This window comes from Phycomyces blakesleeanus (assembly GCF_001638985.1).
Source record: "Phycomyces blakesleeanus NRRL 1555(-) unplaced genomic scaffold PHYBLscaffold_6, whole genome shotgun sequence".
In the NCBI taxonomy this organism is placed as follows: domain Eukaryota; kingdom Fungi; phylum Mucoromycota; class Mucoromycetes; order Mucorales; family Phycomycetaceae; genus Phycomyces; species Phycomyces blakesleeanus.
The window spans coordinates 1,396,486-1,411,720 of NW_017265139.1; the positions used below are offsets into that span (position 1 = coordinate 1,396,486).

General features: G+C 35.8%; 6 protein-coding genes across 6 annotated transcripts; all 6 read left to right on the plus strand.

Annotated features, from left to right (window-relative positions):
* Nucleotides 1-2,443: 2,443 nt before the first annotated feature.
* PHYBLDRAFT_123454 (hypothetical protein) lies at nucleotides 2,444-3,165 on the plus strand. The gene is made up of 3 exons (XM_018428929.1): nucleotides 2,444-2,456; nucleotides 2,575-2,908; nucleotides 3,007-3,165. Exons 2-3 carry the CDS (start codon nucleotides 2,575-2,577, stop codon nucleotides 3,036-3,038), a joined length of 366 nt encoding a protein of 121 aa, XP_018294210.1. The 5' UTR covers nucleotides 2,444-2,456; the 3' UTR covers nucleotides 3,039-3,165.
* A 656-nt stretch (nucleotides 3,166-3,821) lies between these two features.
* Nucleotides 3,822-4,846, plus strand: PHYBLDRAFT_143155 (hypothetical protein; the record flags this gene model as incomplete). The annotated part of the gene is made up of 3 exons (XM_018430942.1): nucleotides 3,822-3,976; nucleotides 4,041-4,669; nucleotides 4,752-4,846. The coding sequence occupies 3 exons, from the start codon at nucleotides 3,822-3,824 to the stop codon at nucleotides 4,844-4,846; spliced, it is 879 nt and encodes a 292-aa protein (XP_018294211.1).
* A 3,187-nt stretch (nucleotides 4,847-8,033) lies between these two features.
* On the plus strand, nucleotides 8,034-10,102 carry PHYBLDRAFT_59708 (hypothetical protein; the record flags this gene model as incomplete). The annotated part of the gene is made up of 7 exons (XM_018440545.1): nucleotides 8,034-8,042; nucleotides 8,360-8,382; nucleotides 8,433-8,476; nucleotides 8,500-8,552; nucleotides 8,686-8,862; nucleotides 9,410-9,480; nucleotides 9,889-10,102. The coding sequence occupies 7 exons, from the start codon at nucleotides 8,034-8,036 to the stop codon at nucleotides 10,100-10,102; spliced, it is 591 nt and encodes a 196-aa protein (XP_018294212.1).
* A 188-nt stretch (nucleotides 10,103-10,290) lies between these two features.
* On the plus strand, nucleotides 10,291-11,397 carry PHYBLDRAFT_143156 (hypothetical protein; the record flags this gene model as incomplete). Its single annotated transcript, XM_018430943.1, has 2 exons — nucleotides 10,291-10,333; nucleotides 10,397-11,397. The coding sequence occupies 2 exons, from the start codon at nucleotides 10,291-10,293 to the stop codon at nucleotides 11,395-11,397; spliced, it is 1,044 nt and encodes a 347-aa protein (XP_018294213.1).
* A 1,484-nt stretch (nucleotides 11,398-12,881) lies between these two features.
* PHYBLDRAFT_59710 (hypothetical protein) lies at nucleotides 12,882-13,988 on the plus strand (the record flags this gene model as incomplete). The annotated part of the gene is made up of 2 exons (XM_018440546.1): nucleotides 12,882-12,924; nucleotides 12,988-13,988. 2 exons carry the CDS (start codon nucleotides 12,882-12,884, stop codon nucleotides 13,986-13,988), a joined length of 1,044 nt encoding a protein of 347 aa, XP_018294214.1.
* A 648-nt stretch (nucleotides 13,989-14,636) lies between these two features.
* PHYBLDRAFT_132223 (hypothetical protein) lies at nucleotides 14,637-15,226 on the plus strand. Its single transcript, XM_018429477.1, has 3 exons — nucleotides 14,637-14,681; nucleotides 14,757-14,904; nucleotides 14,993-15,226. The coding sequence occupies exons 1-3, from the start codon at nucleotides 14,650-14,652 to the stop codon at nucleotides 15,041-15,043; spliced, it is 231 nt and encodes a 76-aa protein (XP_018294215.1). The 5' UTR covers nucleotides 14,637-14,649; the 3' UTR covers nucleotides 15,044-15,226.
* The last annotated feature ends 9 nt before the right edge of the window (nucleotides 15,227-15,235 follow it).

The following is a 15,235-nucleotide window of genomic DNA, read 5'->3' on the forward strand; positions in this document are numbered from 1 at the left end:
AGGAGGGTAAGTCAGAGGAAGATGAACAAGAGGAAGAACATGAATTGGAGTGGTCTTTAAGCTTGAATTGGTGGCCGATTAGGTATGGTGAGACTGAGGGTGTGAGTGGAGGCGAGACGTCTTGGTAGGCATTAGAGTAAGTCATTGGATAGCCTTGGTTTGACTTGGAGGTTTGGAAGGCAGAGGGATATTGGTAGTGGCGGTCTCTTTCAGAAATATCTGACAGAGGTGAATCAGCACCAGAGTCTTCTGTGTTTTTGAAGGGAAGTTTGTTGGTGTTGGAGTTGATGGCTGTGGTGATGGTGTTGGTGTTGGTGTTGGTGTTGGTTGACTCGTGCTTTAACATAATCGTTATCAAACAGGCAAAGAAATATAAGAAAGCAGGGCAGATACAGAAAAAAAAAGAGGGGTGGGGGTTAATAAACATTCACTGCTTTTTATAAAGTTGATCTTTTTTTTTATTATTGGATTTGATTTGCCAGATTTAGCTCCAAGAGCTTATTTGGCTTTCTACTTGAGCCGATCCCCTTTTTTTTTCTTTTTAGTATTCATTTGATTCCAAGCAAGGGGATGAAGCTATGAAGAGAGAGAGAGGGCGATTCATTTGTACCTAAAAAAGAACATTATATTTGTTATATTATTCTTTTGCACAAGCATCTAATTTCTATAAGCAATCAAAATGCACCCCTCGCTTTTCTTCTTTAAACTGAAGAGGTTGACTTTTGGGTTCAGGGGAATAAATGAGCTGTAGAAAGATACTCCTTCAGAACAGTGGTGATTACAAGACTGCTTTACACTGCACTCCACAATAATATATCTTTTTTTGTAATCTATTCCAAGTCCCAATTGAACTTCTTTGTTGCAACGAACACTCTTTACCATCAAGACACGTCTTGGTTGAAATACACACTCCAATTGAGACTCACGGTGAGCAAGAAAAAAAGGGATTGACAATGTCAATTGAGCATACAAAATTAATTGAACTTATTATAAGCACCTAAAAATACACATATACATCTACATATACATGTCTTGGTCAAAGCGCCTTGATGCATATATAAATATAAATATAAATATAAATATAAATACAAAGGGTCACAGCTTTCAATTCTCCTTGTTTTTATTATCACCATTATTTCTTCTGATTTTTTTTTTAAAAAAAGAAAATAATATTATTAATAGCTGTATATTATTTACTATGAATTTCGAGGGTCTTTTGTGTGTGTGTGTGCAAAGGTTTACAGCTTGTATTCTGTCGTATATACATAGCTTTATATAAATAAAAGGCAAGATTTCTGTTGAGAAATGCCAAAAGATCAAGGTTCACATCAACATCAACGGCTACCATTATCACTACCACCCCCCCTCACTTCTTCTTCTCCTACTCCTTCTCCTTCTCCTCCTTCTCCTTCTCCTGCTCCTGCTCCTTTTCTTAGACCTTTCATCCCCTTGACTAAACTCCTCTCAAGTTGGAAGCATTCCTTTAAAATGTTTTCAAAGTAAACTCAACATGTACAAACCTTAATAAGTTAAAAAGAAGGGGGGAAATCTGACGCCTCGTGTTCTTGCGACTTTCTTTGTTCCTCTTAGCTCCTAACCCCTCTTCTTTTCATACCTCCTTTTACTCCGCTAACAATACGATCGCACACACAAACCATGATCGGCAATAGTGATTGATTAAAGAGCCCTGAATAGGTTCGACAAGCTTGTCGTTTCATTAACACCCCTTTAGCTCTTCATGGTACGCGTATCAATGCAGGAAAACAAGGGGAGAATGAATTGTTTCTCTCTCTATATTTCTTTGTGTTCTTTGTTTTTCATCTGACTATTCTGGCATCTAGATGGCTGTGAGGTGAGAGGGGAAACTACACCACCGATAAAGATGAGAAAAATTTCACAAAGATAAATAAAGAAATAATTAGAAATAGTAATAGTAATAATAATAATAATAAAGGGGAGGCAAATAAGAGGGGTAAGAGGAGGTGTAGGAGGAGGAGGTGGTGGTGGTGAAAAGGGATCAAGGCACAAAACCAAAGGAATATTAAATATTCAGTATTTAGTATTCAATAGGTGTATATATATAAATTTATATTAATATTAATATTAATATTAATATATAAAAAGTTCATTTTGTTGCCTAGAACAGTAAACAACACTTCCATAGTGGTGAAACCTCGTGGTTTCTTTGTAACCAAAAGGTCTGTCGATGGTGTTTCCAAACCCACTTCACTTATAAGCATCTAGATAACACATATGTTAAATCGTCTGTGCCAAATTTATTTATTTTATTTTTTCTTGAAATTTGCTGATCTCTCAAACCATACCGACCACCCTCCAGCCCGGACAAGCTTAACCGTCACTTTGAGACTCCGGAGTAGGCTGGCTGGAAGACAAGGCAAATACACAGGCCACAAGGAGATGAAGATCCTCCTCTTTTATCATCCATCTGCAGAGCCGTAAGTGTTATTCTAATGGCCATCCAAGCCAAAATCAGTCTTCAAGCATCTACAGATATATGGATTGCTCAGGATCAACATCGAAATCCAGATGCTGATGTTAAATTTTCTTTTCTAGATGGCCAAGGACCAGAAGACCACCAAGCGTTCCACTCTCGCTGACGTTGTTACCCGCGAGTACACCATCCACATGCACAAGCATGTCTTTGGCAGATCCTTGAGAAAGCGTACTCCTCACGCTGTCAAGGCCATCAAGGCTTTTGCCGAGAAGGCCATGGGCACCAAGGATGTCCGCATTGACCCCGCACTCAACAAGGCCCTCTGGGCTCGTGGTGTCAAGCACATCGAGCACCGTATCCGCCTCAGAATCGCCCGTAAGCGTAACGATGAGGAGGATGCCAAGGATAAGCTCTACTCTTACGTCACCTACGTTCCCGTCGCCAGCTTCAAGGGTAAGTTTTCAAAAAATCGGGTGTCCTTTGTAGACTGTTACTAAGTTGTCATTATCTCTCTCTCTTTCTCTTCTTTATTTTTTAAAAAAAAATTATAGGTCTCGAGACCACTGTTGTCGATGACGAGTAAAGAATATCTTTTCATCTCTGTCAGAATTTGAATTTTTACTTTATTAATAAAGCAAACTCATCATATACATACACACATACATGCTAACATTATATATATATATCATGCTATGTTATTCTTTTGGGATAAAGAAGTGGGACAATCTACGTTTTGATTTTTTTTTATTTAATTTTGGTTAATACAGTTATATGGTGCTTATTGTTCATTAGTACGATTATTAGTACTATTGTTCTTTGGTCGGTTTGAAATGGATTTTTTTTAAAAGAAAAAAAGGGCATTAAAATGAAAGGACTTTAAAGAGATATTGGTTAGAGAAGAGAGTAAGGTACATACTGCACAAAGTTAGATTTTTTGAAATGTAAACCAAAAAAACGCACGTTTGTGCTGGTAATTCATGTATTCATGTATTCTAATCCGTAATTCTAAACCGCTTTTTATATATATATATAATTCATCTATTTATGTATTTTTAAGGTCTGATTTGGCTGGGGAAATTTAGCCAGCTGTGTTTATCTTCTCTTACTTTATTTTATATACACACCGATGTATACCGAAACCTGCATGAAATTAGTCATTCTTGCTGAACAGTCTAAACTCGTCCAAACACTATAAAACCGGAGTTTTGGCCTTTTGCTACCTTTCTTGCTCATTCACCTTTCACATATAAAAACCTTTGGCTCTCATACCCTTTACCCCCCTCACTCTTCTTCTCTCTATAAATATATCTATTTATTGTGTCAACTCCTCACAGCAAGACCAGTCATATATTACTGCTCTTTTCTTATGCGAGATAAATCATTTTCATTCGAAACCCCTTTACCGTCAGTCGACACAGGCATCTATTCTCGAAAAGCACTCACATCCCTCTATGGCGTGGATTTTATTGCAGCCACCGTATCTTCCGCAGCCGTCGCTCCCTTTATCGCTGTCGTGGATCGGTACGGATCTACATGATCTACTTGATAATCTCATGGCTCCTATTCATCTCTAGTTTATCAATAGATCTATAATCGAAAATGCAAACGGCAAGCAAACCTTGAACACCGGTCTCAGGAAAGGATTCCGGAATTTGTTGGCAAACCCTTTGCGATTCTTGGCCACACCACAGTTTGGATATGTTTATGGTACCTACTTTAGCACCTATATCGCTGCAAATACAATCGAGACTACCTGCGAAAATTATTCAGTCGATCTGAACAGAACTGCGTTTCTCAAATTTATCGGCACAAGCATCGTCAACATGTCGCTTTGCATCATCAAAGACCGTGCATTCACTCGCATGTTTGGCGTATCTGCCGCCAAACCCCTTCCTTTACTCACCTATCTACTATTTGCTGCACGCGATTCAATGACAATCGCTGCTAGCTTTACTGCACCATCCTACATCTCGGCTACACTGCAGCAACACAAGCTTGTGTCTAATTCGGATCAGGGCAACACAGCTGCACAGTTGGTCTGTCCTGCTGCTGTTCAATTCTTAAGCACCCCACTACATCTATATGCTCTCGATCTCTACAATCGCCCAACTGTATCTCTCTGGCAGCGTGCTCGATTAGTCAAGGTAGAGTATTTAAAGAGTACGCTGGCACGCATCGGACGCATCGGACCGGCATTTGGACTAGGTGGAATTGGTAATACATATATACGAAACCTTAGAAAAACTATAATAGATAAATCTACCTCTTAGACCACAATAGGACACTTCTTCTTTAGAAACTTTATTCTGTAGACCATTTGTTGTTGTTATACCCAAGAATCACTTGGCTACCAATGACTCTTACTTTCCCACGATCATAACTGTCTTTTAATTTTACAATCGTTTTTTATTCTCTCAACTGATTTTGTGAACCTGTTGCTTTGTCATGCTGAGTGGCATTTAAAGATGTAACCAATAAACAATACCTTATCTGTAATCCTCTTACGAATATGGAATATCCATGTATGTATCAATCTTCCTAGATAACCGACTTTTCTTTTTTGTGTATTCGATTCATTATATAATCATACAAGAATTTATTTAATTGTGACAATGAAAGCAGCCAAACTTTGGAAAACGATATATAGAAGATTTTGAATTATAGGTTAAGAAATAAAAAGAAAGCACCTTATATTTACTTTTAACATCGAATGACTCTCCAGCAATTCATAAGTCTATTGCTTTTGAATATTAAGCTCCAAATCACTAGAATTAATTATGAAGCGTATGAATTGGCTTAGAGTTCTTTTTACTTCTTGGTTAATTTCTGCTTTACAATTAACATCAAAAATCAAATAAAAAAAATCTCCTTCATCTTGCACACATAAAAATAAAACTGAACCAAATTTGAGATAAGAAAATGTGCGCAATTAAAGTTGCATCATACCTTTGTCTGGCATTTCTGATATCATTGTCAAGATGTATTGGCAAATACTAAGCATTTTCACGCTTTAAGAAAAGAAAAAGAAAAAAAAAAGGGGGATATTTCTGTCTAGATTGACGCACAATTCATCTATTAGTTTGCCCGTGCGTTCATGAATATTTATTTTCCTAAATATATGACGCCTGTCGTGCAGAGAGTCAGCTATACATTGGTGTATCTGGTATTAAGGCTGCAGGACCCCATACATAATCAAGGGCGCCATGATTTATATATGCCAGTATAAATAGCCACCAGATCTGGAGAAAAAAAAAAGACTACTATATTTAAACAGCATGTGGGAAAAATTAGGAATCACATTATCTTTTAAAGGTATAAAGATATATAGTACCCAAATGAACTAAAGGTAAAAATTGTCATGGATATTATCGAAAATTGTGATAATAGAAACTGAAACGGTCTGTTTTCTTATTTACACAAGAAACTATGTCGTAACTCAAGGGAAACCTCAGCTATATTTTCTAGCTAACTATACAAATTATCGGTCCGGTCCACCGGAAATTTACAGGCTTGTATTCATTAAAATTAATACTTTATACCAAGTATATGGGAATCGTACACAATGATATAATACTGCAGACATTACATAATAATATACTTGATTACTACAAAAACAATATAGTACACAATGCAGTAATGTATAAAGAATAACAGCCACACAACAAAAATCAATCAAAATATCTATAAGGGTGGCTTTCATTATCATAATCAAATCAATAACACATACAGCAAAGTTCTACCCAAAAAATAAAATAAACCAAATACAATGAAATGAAACAAAACCTACCAATTTAGTCCTAGCTAAAAGCAAAAGCAAAAGCAAAAATCAACAACGAATATGTGAATAAACTAGTCTTAAAATAAGGCCTTCGTACTAGTGCACTATGTTGTGTGTGTGTGAACGGTTTGTGTACAAGGCGTGACATCAAATATCTCAGAGTACTAATATAGGAGAGTTAAGGAAGAGGGGCGGATATTTTGCTTATTTAATAATCAGATACAAGCGAGATCAGCACTTGATCTACAGGAGATACACTATGGTAAGAAAAAGGGTGATTTTATTAGGAGATTTTTGCCAGCTTTTCTCAGGCGTTTAAGATGAATTTTTATGTTGTCTCCAATAAACAATACAACATATATATATATATATATATATCGTTCTATTCTAGAACGATACCTTCCCAATAGACATACAAAGGATATCATACAGTGTAGATAGTAATAGAGTAATTTACTAAATTACTTTAATAATGTAATGGCTTACCAAGATAGTATTTTGGGGGGTACATGTTAATAACCAGGTTGAAAAAAAGTTATTCTACTCTTGTCAATGATGTTATTCTATCTCTTTTTAGTCTTCATCTTAAATAACAACTCTCCAAAGCATTTTTTTTGGACCTTATAATACTTACAATTTGAGTAACACAAATGAACCTCTCCAGAATATTGCCATCTACCTCACAGTTGGAAAAGGAGATACTAGAAGTTTGAGAAAGCAACAAGATCTTTATTTCACAAACTATTCTCAAACTGTAACGAAACCATATCCTTCAAAAAGAAATAAGAATATTGAATTGGTATATCTATAATAGCTTATAATAATGTGAACAATAAAGAAATGAAGACTTAATGTAATATCATCTTGTAATACTATACCATATCACATTCGATATTTGAGAGCGACGACATGAACAATTGTTCGGGACTTGCTTGATCCTTTGAAGAAACAGCTGGGGACGTGAATTACCGTGCTCGGACATACCAGACACATTGGTTCAACGTTTGTAAAATATCCTTTTTATTCTTATGTCCTTTATTGGCCTACGATATCAGCTATGAGATGTGGGTGTAGGAAATTGTCGAGACATAAGCATTATTATGTCTGTTACATAGTAGGAGACATTAATGATATTAATCAGCAACAAAGAAACCTTAGCAAAAATATCTTGCTTATTTAATTGGTTAAGATCAAAGGATGCCTTGGGTGTCAAATTGGTAAAGAAGGTGTACTAGCCAAGTACATAGGTGTATTTGTGTGGCAATGACGTGCACTTTAGAAACCAGGTCTTGTAGGGGTCTAATAAACTCTGGCCTCCGTCTGGTTGATTGTAATGATTCCTTGATAGTAAGGACTAGGAATAAGATAATTTCATTCAATGTATTTCGGTCAATAAGGGGCTAAATATCCGAGGTTTGCTTGCTCGGTCCTTTCGAAAGTGTCACTTAATAGGAATAAATTACTAAGAAGCTGTATAAGATTATATATAATAATTCAGCCAATCGAGTACTTGCAGAATAAAACATAAAGGCTCGTAAAGTTTAAACTTTTTACCCTTTAATTTTTCCGTATTTTATAGACTTTGTATATATAAGTATCGTATATCATATGTAGTTTTGATACATAAAGATTTATTACGTAATTAACTAAACAAACACATTGATATAAATGACAATCGCTTAAAAATCTTAATCATTATTCTACAAATATATCAAAACAAGATTTAGACTCCTTGTATTTGTCTTTTATTGTTTTAGATTCGCTGTTCTGAAGTTTGTGTATGTATTGCTAAAATCAAGTATGAGTTGTGTAATTAAAACATTTAGAAACCATTTTGTATTCTATCCTAATAGCAATATAAAGCTGTTTCAAAGATAATATTGTATTAGCGGGTCATACCAGAGATATGACAGAATAAAGCATCTTTACAAGACCAGGTCAAGTCCTTGATCAAGCAGCCAAAGATTAAGAAGGAATCACTTTTATAGCTTTTCATGGCTTCTCAATGATCGCTCGGCGTTTCTTCTTTCCGCCAAACTGGCAATCAACTTTGTAGAAAATAATATCGTTTTAACAAATTTTATAAAATCGAATTTTTTATCTCAAACAATATTATCTATTTACAGATAAATAAGATAGGAATTACACAGTAAGTGCAAGTTCATAGTATACTTTATAGCAAATTATCCTATATATTAGAATATTGGTACTAAGTGATTATGACAAAGAATTATTTCTTTTTAGTATATCAAACAATAAAATATAGCTTTAAGTGCTAGCCACCTTATAAAACCTCACATTGAATACCGTAACTTCCAAGTAAGCACAAATTGATAAGATACTACTCTAAAAAAAGCCAAGAATTATTAATTGTACAGAAAAGTCTTATGATATATGATCCATTAAAAATACAATTATAAAATGTAGAAAAGATATATCGATATGTGAATAGAATCTTACATGCACACAAGAGAGCGGAGATACACTGCTTTCCATAAAAGTAAAGGGTCGAAATAGGGGCGGTTTTCTCTCTCGAAAAGCGTCCCCTAGAATTACCTCAAAAATCACCCTCAAAATAGCCCTTTACCCCTATAGAGTGTATAGCTACTATGTATTGGTGGCAATTAAGGTTAATCGACAATTAACATTACGACAGCTGCTTTACCTAAAAAGATATTTCTTTTGGTTACCAACAAACATACTTTAAAATAAGAAAAATATTAATCAACCGGACTGTGTACCAAACCTCCACTGTTATCATTTCACTGTCAGCATCAAAACTGACGCGACACTGACTTAGTATGGCGTACGTTATAACGTAAGTTCTTGCGATACAAAAGTAGATAGCAAAAATGATCCGTACTACTATGCCGCTGCTTTCTATTGGAAGGAGATGTAGTATGTCTGTATGAAAGCTTCCGGTTTTTCTCTAAGCAGAATATCATAATAGAATATATGCTTAAGAGTATAATACGAACAAATTCGTAAAAAAAAATTGTGAAAACAATCTGAAATTTGCTTTCCAAGTAAGCAAATTTTTTTTTTGTTCTTTTAACAAAAGCTCTTAATCTAATGAAACCCATCTTCAGGATTTTTACTTTTGGTTCGCACATTCTCACTTGGACTTTACGGCTTGAAATATTAATAGTGTATATAATGTATTACAAAATATAAAGTTTTATAATGTGAACCATTTGAAGGAAGTTAGCAATAGGCCATTTTCGTCTTTGATAAAAAAATACACCGGGTAAAAAATAAATAAAATAAAAATTAGTCTTAATTATTTGTCTCTACAATTTTTGCTAATTGTTTGGCACATATCCATCTCGTAGAATTCTGAAAAAAAGGTTGGTCAGAGGTATATTATAAGGAGTATAATAAACCTTTTAGTGGTATCGTAATTACAATAGATGACATGTTTGTATTATCTTTTGTGTTCAGTTTCTTTTGGTACAAAAGATAAATAAATCAAAATCTCAACCTTGTTCTTGACACATGAAGAATCTACTGAACATTTGGTAATACTTAAATCCAGACTACGATTCCTTCAGATGATATAAAGATACTTCTTGAGAAGTTCGATGATAAAAATAACAATAATAATAATAATACGTATATACGCGATTATTCCCGGAAAATGATTATCTAATATAAGAAGGTTGAAATCCGGGATTTGCTTGTGTGATACAGTTCTTGTCATAATTATGGTCGAGTATCACTCAGATGCTATTGAGGCCACACAGCTAAACAGCACTGATTACTTTACCATTCAATTTAAATCAACATTTTTAAGGGCTATTCATATACAAGGATTTCAGGACCCATGGCTCATAGCCCAAAAAAAATTGATACGGAGAATACAGCGCTGATTAATACCCTATAGTTCAGTATTAATAATCAACCAAGTCGTTCTTTGGGATATATAACAATAAGAATAAGAAATATATATAAAAAAAAACTTACCCGAAAATCCACTCGGGGATTGAATAAGTAAAAGGTATATATAAAAGGTGAATGTTGTTTAGCTTTATTACACTTTATTCCTATAACATACAGCATGTCTACCAACACTTTCCACGGTTGGGCTTGTCCCGGCAAAGGTAAGCATTCTAACTAATTTTTTGCATCGTAAAAAAATCTTAACCCGAATCTTAAATTGACAGACCAACCTCTCGAATGGACCGAATTGCCTTTGAAGGAATTTGACGACGAAACCGTTGAGATGAACGTTACTCACTGTGGTATCTGTGGATCAGATCTCCACACTCTAGATTCTGGATGGGGTCCTACAGACTATCCCTGTGTTGTTGGCCACGAAATCACTGGTGTGTGCACACGTGTCGGTAAGAATGTAAAGCATATCAAGGCTGGCGATCGTATCGGTGTTGGAGCTCAGTCTGGTTCCTGTCTCGAGTGTGACAACTGCAAGAATGGCGACGAAAATATTTGCCAGCGCAAGTCTGTCGGTACCTACAACAGCCGCTGGTATAACGGCGACAAGTCGTTTGGTGGCTACGCAGACAAGTGGAGAGGACATGAACGATTTGTCTTCAAAATTCCGGACAATATGTCCAACGAGATTGCTGCTACTTTCTTCTGTGCTGGTGTGACCACCTACTCTCCTCTCAAGCGTTTTGGAGTCAAACCCGGGGACAAGGTTGGCATAATTGGTATTGGCGGTCTCGGTCATTTTGGCGTACAATGGGCCAAGGCTATGGGCGCGTCTGTTGTCGCTCTCTCACACTCTGATCGCAAACGAGCTGATGCCAAAGAACTCGGTTGCGATGATTATATTATTACTACTGACAAGGAGGCAATGGGTGCTCAAAACGGTACATTTACACATATTCTGTGTACCAACTTTAGCGATACATTTGATTGGGCTCTTTATCTCAGTCTTATCAAGGCAAATGGCTACTTCATTATGGTTGCTCTTCCCGAGAAGCCGTTGACTAATATCCCTGCAATGTGGTTGGTCAGTCGTCAAGTCTCCCTGGTTGGATCCTCTATAGGATCTCCTTCCATGATCGAGGATATGCTTAAATTCGCTGCTACTCATGATGTTAAGCCTTGGATTAACAAATATCCTATGAAGGATGCAAACGAGGCTGTCAAGGCCATGCGAGAAGGAAAAGCTAGATATAGATTTGTGCTGGAAAACTAAGACTACGTTTCTTTAAATTTTGTATTCCATCCCTCCTTACATTAAAATAAAATATGTATATAAAACATTAACTATAAGCATGTCAGGGGGTTTTATTATGTTTGCAAACGCAGACGCAGGTGCAGACTGCAGAGGTTAAACTTTGTAAATAATTGGCTAAAGAAGATCTGCATATAGTTAATATTTACAGATTGATTCTTCAGATCAAAGCTTGAAGATTGTCGTCGGCAAAACTCTTGGTAATAAAGGTATCAGACATACAACTAAAGCTGAGGAAGTTAAAAGAAGGACTCAGTGCCTTTTATCTAATGCTAACTTTGGCTAATATGTTACATTATGCCGCCTGCATCTGCATCTGTATCTGCATCTTCGTTTGCAGATAATGAAACCTCTTATAATCATCAGATTCTAGAATATCTGGTCGTGTATGCGGATGACATGGTATATATAAAGGCAAGGCAGACAATTTTTATTTATTTATGTCAGAACTTAAATAGCCACAAAGCTTTTTTGATTGATTTATATCTATTTCAGGCAAAAAATGTATTGAAATTGGAGTAGGAAATTAGAGCAGCTTCAGCAGTATCTAAAAAAAATCTTTAAACTTAAAAGGCTCTTTTCACGTACCTAAAATAACGTCAGAATTAAACGCAACTTTAGAGCAACTTTTGGAGTTTCTTTAAGAAAGTCTTTAAGACCAAATATAATCTTCGGCTTTATTCCAAATAAAGACTTAAAACCAAGAAAATTTGAAAGCAATTCTAACAGTTTCTTTATAAAAAAAGCTTTAGAGCTATTACTTTTGGTTTTTTATTCAAGGTTTAAATTTATAGTCGGAAGAAAAAGAGATTGATATAATAAATGACAGAAGCCTTAAAAATCTTAAGACTTTTTTTTTTATTTTTATGTATACTTTTTCGTATAGAGAAACTGCTGGTAGCGATTTTTTTTTCTTTTTGGAAAATCTTTATTTATAAATTTTGATATAAAGATTCTGTGTAAAGAAACTTGAGTGGATTTTATACTCTTTCCGAAAATTATTAGTGCAATTTTCTATCAGTTTCTCTAATACATTCCTCGCTTTTGGTGCATTTCATTTTTGCGCCGATAAGTTCCAGAAAGAGAGCAGAGCGATTAAAACAGATAGCCTTCAAAATTTTAACGAAATAAAGAAAGAAAGATAAGATGAAATAAAAGAAGGCACTGCCTTTTGTGTAAAATAGCATACGAAACAAATCCTAATATATAAACCAGTATACGAATCACATCCTATTATGTATATTGTGGAACTATTAAAGCTATTCAGCCACATCAACCAAAGTAAAAGGATATTTGTAAAAGGCAACATGTGCCACATAGTAATAATTTAGTGAATAATGGATATGATTCAAAAGATTGGGATTTTTAGCGGGCATACATAATACAGCTGTATAAAAGGAGGATGCTGTTTAGCTTCATTACGTTTTATTCCTATAACATACAATATGTCTACTGACACTTTCCACGGATGGGCTTGTCCCGGCAAAGGTAAGCATTCTAACTAATTTTTTGCATCGTAAAAAAATCTTAACCCGAATCTTAAATTGACAGACCAACCTCTTGAATGGACCGAATTGCCTTTGAAGGAATTTGACGACGAAACCGTTGAGATGAACGTTACTCATTGCGGTATCTGTGGATCAGATATTCACACTCTGGATTCTGGATGGAGACCTACCGACTACCCCTGCGTTGTTGGCCACGAAATCACTGGTGTGTGCACACGCGTCGGTAAGAATGTAAAGCATATCAAGGCTGGCGATCGTATCGGTGTTGGAGCTCAGTCCGGCTCCTGTCTCGAGTGCGAATATTGCAAGAGTGGTAATGAGAACATTTGCCATCGTCAGTTCATTAGTACCTACAACGGCCGCTGGTATAACGGCGACAAGACTTTTGGTGGCTACGCAGACAAGTGGAGAGGCCATGGACGATTTGTCTTCAAAATTCCAAATAATATGTCCAACGAGATTGCTGCTACTTTCTTATGTGCTGGCGTGACATCCTACTCTCCTCTCAAGCGTTTTGGAGTCAAACCCGGGGATAAGGTTGGCATAATTGGTATTGGCGGTCTCGGTCATTTTGGTGTACAATGGGCCAAGGCTATGGGCGCGTCTGTTGTCGCTCTCTCACACTCTGATCGCAAACGAGCTGATGCCAAAGAACTTGGTTGCGATGATTATGTTGTTACCAGTGACAAAGAGACAATGGATACACACAACTACACCTTCACACATATATTATCTACTAGCTTTAGTAATGACTTTGATTGGCCAAGATATATCAACCTTCTTAAGCCGAATGGCCATTTTATTATAGTTGGAGTCCCCGAGACGCCATTGACGAACATCCCTGCTCTTTTGCTGGCATATCGGCAGGCATCCATCGTCGGATCTGCAATCGGATCTCCTTCCATGATCGAGGATATGCTTAAATTCGCTGCTACTCATGATGTTAAGCCTTGGATTAGCAAATATCCTATGAAGGATGCAAACGAGGCTGTCAAAGACATGCGAGAAGGAAAAGCCAGATATAGATTTGTACTGGAAAACTAAGATTTTGTTTTTCTTTTTTCTTTTTTAAAAAAAATCATTTAAATATGTAATTTTGTTTTCATGGGTTGAATAAATTGACGGCTTTAGATATTTGATCGTAAGAACAACCTTTGCTAAATAAATTATCTTATTCGACTGTAATTGGAATGTATTGAGTGATCTCTTCATATTTGTTTAAAAAAAGTAGTTATAATGTAATAGTGATATTAATTATACTTGATATAAATCGTTCCCTTTTTACATCATTCAATAACAGTAATAATAAGGGGAATACAAGTTATGTTAATATTAAATCATAAATAAAGAGATGTCAATATGAGATAAATTCACTTCAAGAAAAGAAAGTAATATGTAATATACACCCTTACTTAGATATACCTTGGGTTGTTACCAATGAGAGAAAGTAAGTATTGGATTAATTAAACGTTTTAAAGGTGTAGGTAGACTGTTAAGTGTTGGATTGGTACTCCGTCAAACGTCATTGGACCCACAGTCACTTCCAACAACACATTTTGCAATTGGCAGTGGACGCTCAAGGACAGTTCTACACTCATTGTACTTGACACGTAAGATGAACACGATGTCTCGATTGACATGGACAATTTATAAATTAGAGCAACTGTACTTAAACGGTCATTGAAATTATAGACAAATTAACATCATGGGCATCGCAACCACTCCAGAGCTCAAAAAGTAAGACCAATGTAACTGTTTTTTTAAAGCAATGAAATGCAGCGAGTTGAACGTGTTCTTTGCAAAAAAAAAAAGGTATATGGATAAGCATCTTTCGCTTAAACTCAACGGTAACCGACGAGTAACCGGTATTCTCCGTGGTTATGATCCCTTCATGAACATTGTGTTGGATGAGGCTGTTGAGGAGATCAGTGAGACAGAAAAAAACCAGATTGGCATGATTGTAAGTACAGAAAGCGAATCAACCATGAGATCAAGTGGTGTTATTGTTTTTATTGAAGGTATTGATTTATTATTATTATATGATGTAGGTAATTCGCGGTAACAGCATTGCTCTTTTGGAGGCGCTGGAACGCATCTAATCTTTCCGGATGTTAATTTTCTATAAACTTGCCTGACCATCCGTAGATTAATGTTCTCCTTTCATAGTCCTTTCTTTCATTGTGTTGTGAGCTTGTTATTGTTGTTTTTTCCCTTCTTTTTCATGTTGGCTATTATATTGTAGTAGTCACGAATAGCAACAAAAATGTTTACTCTGCGCCACCAAATCCTTT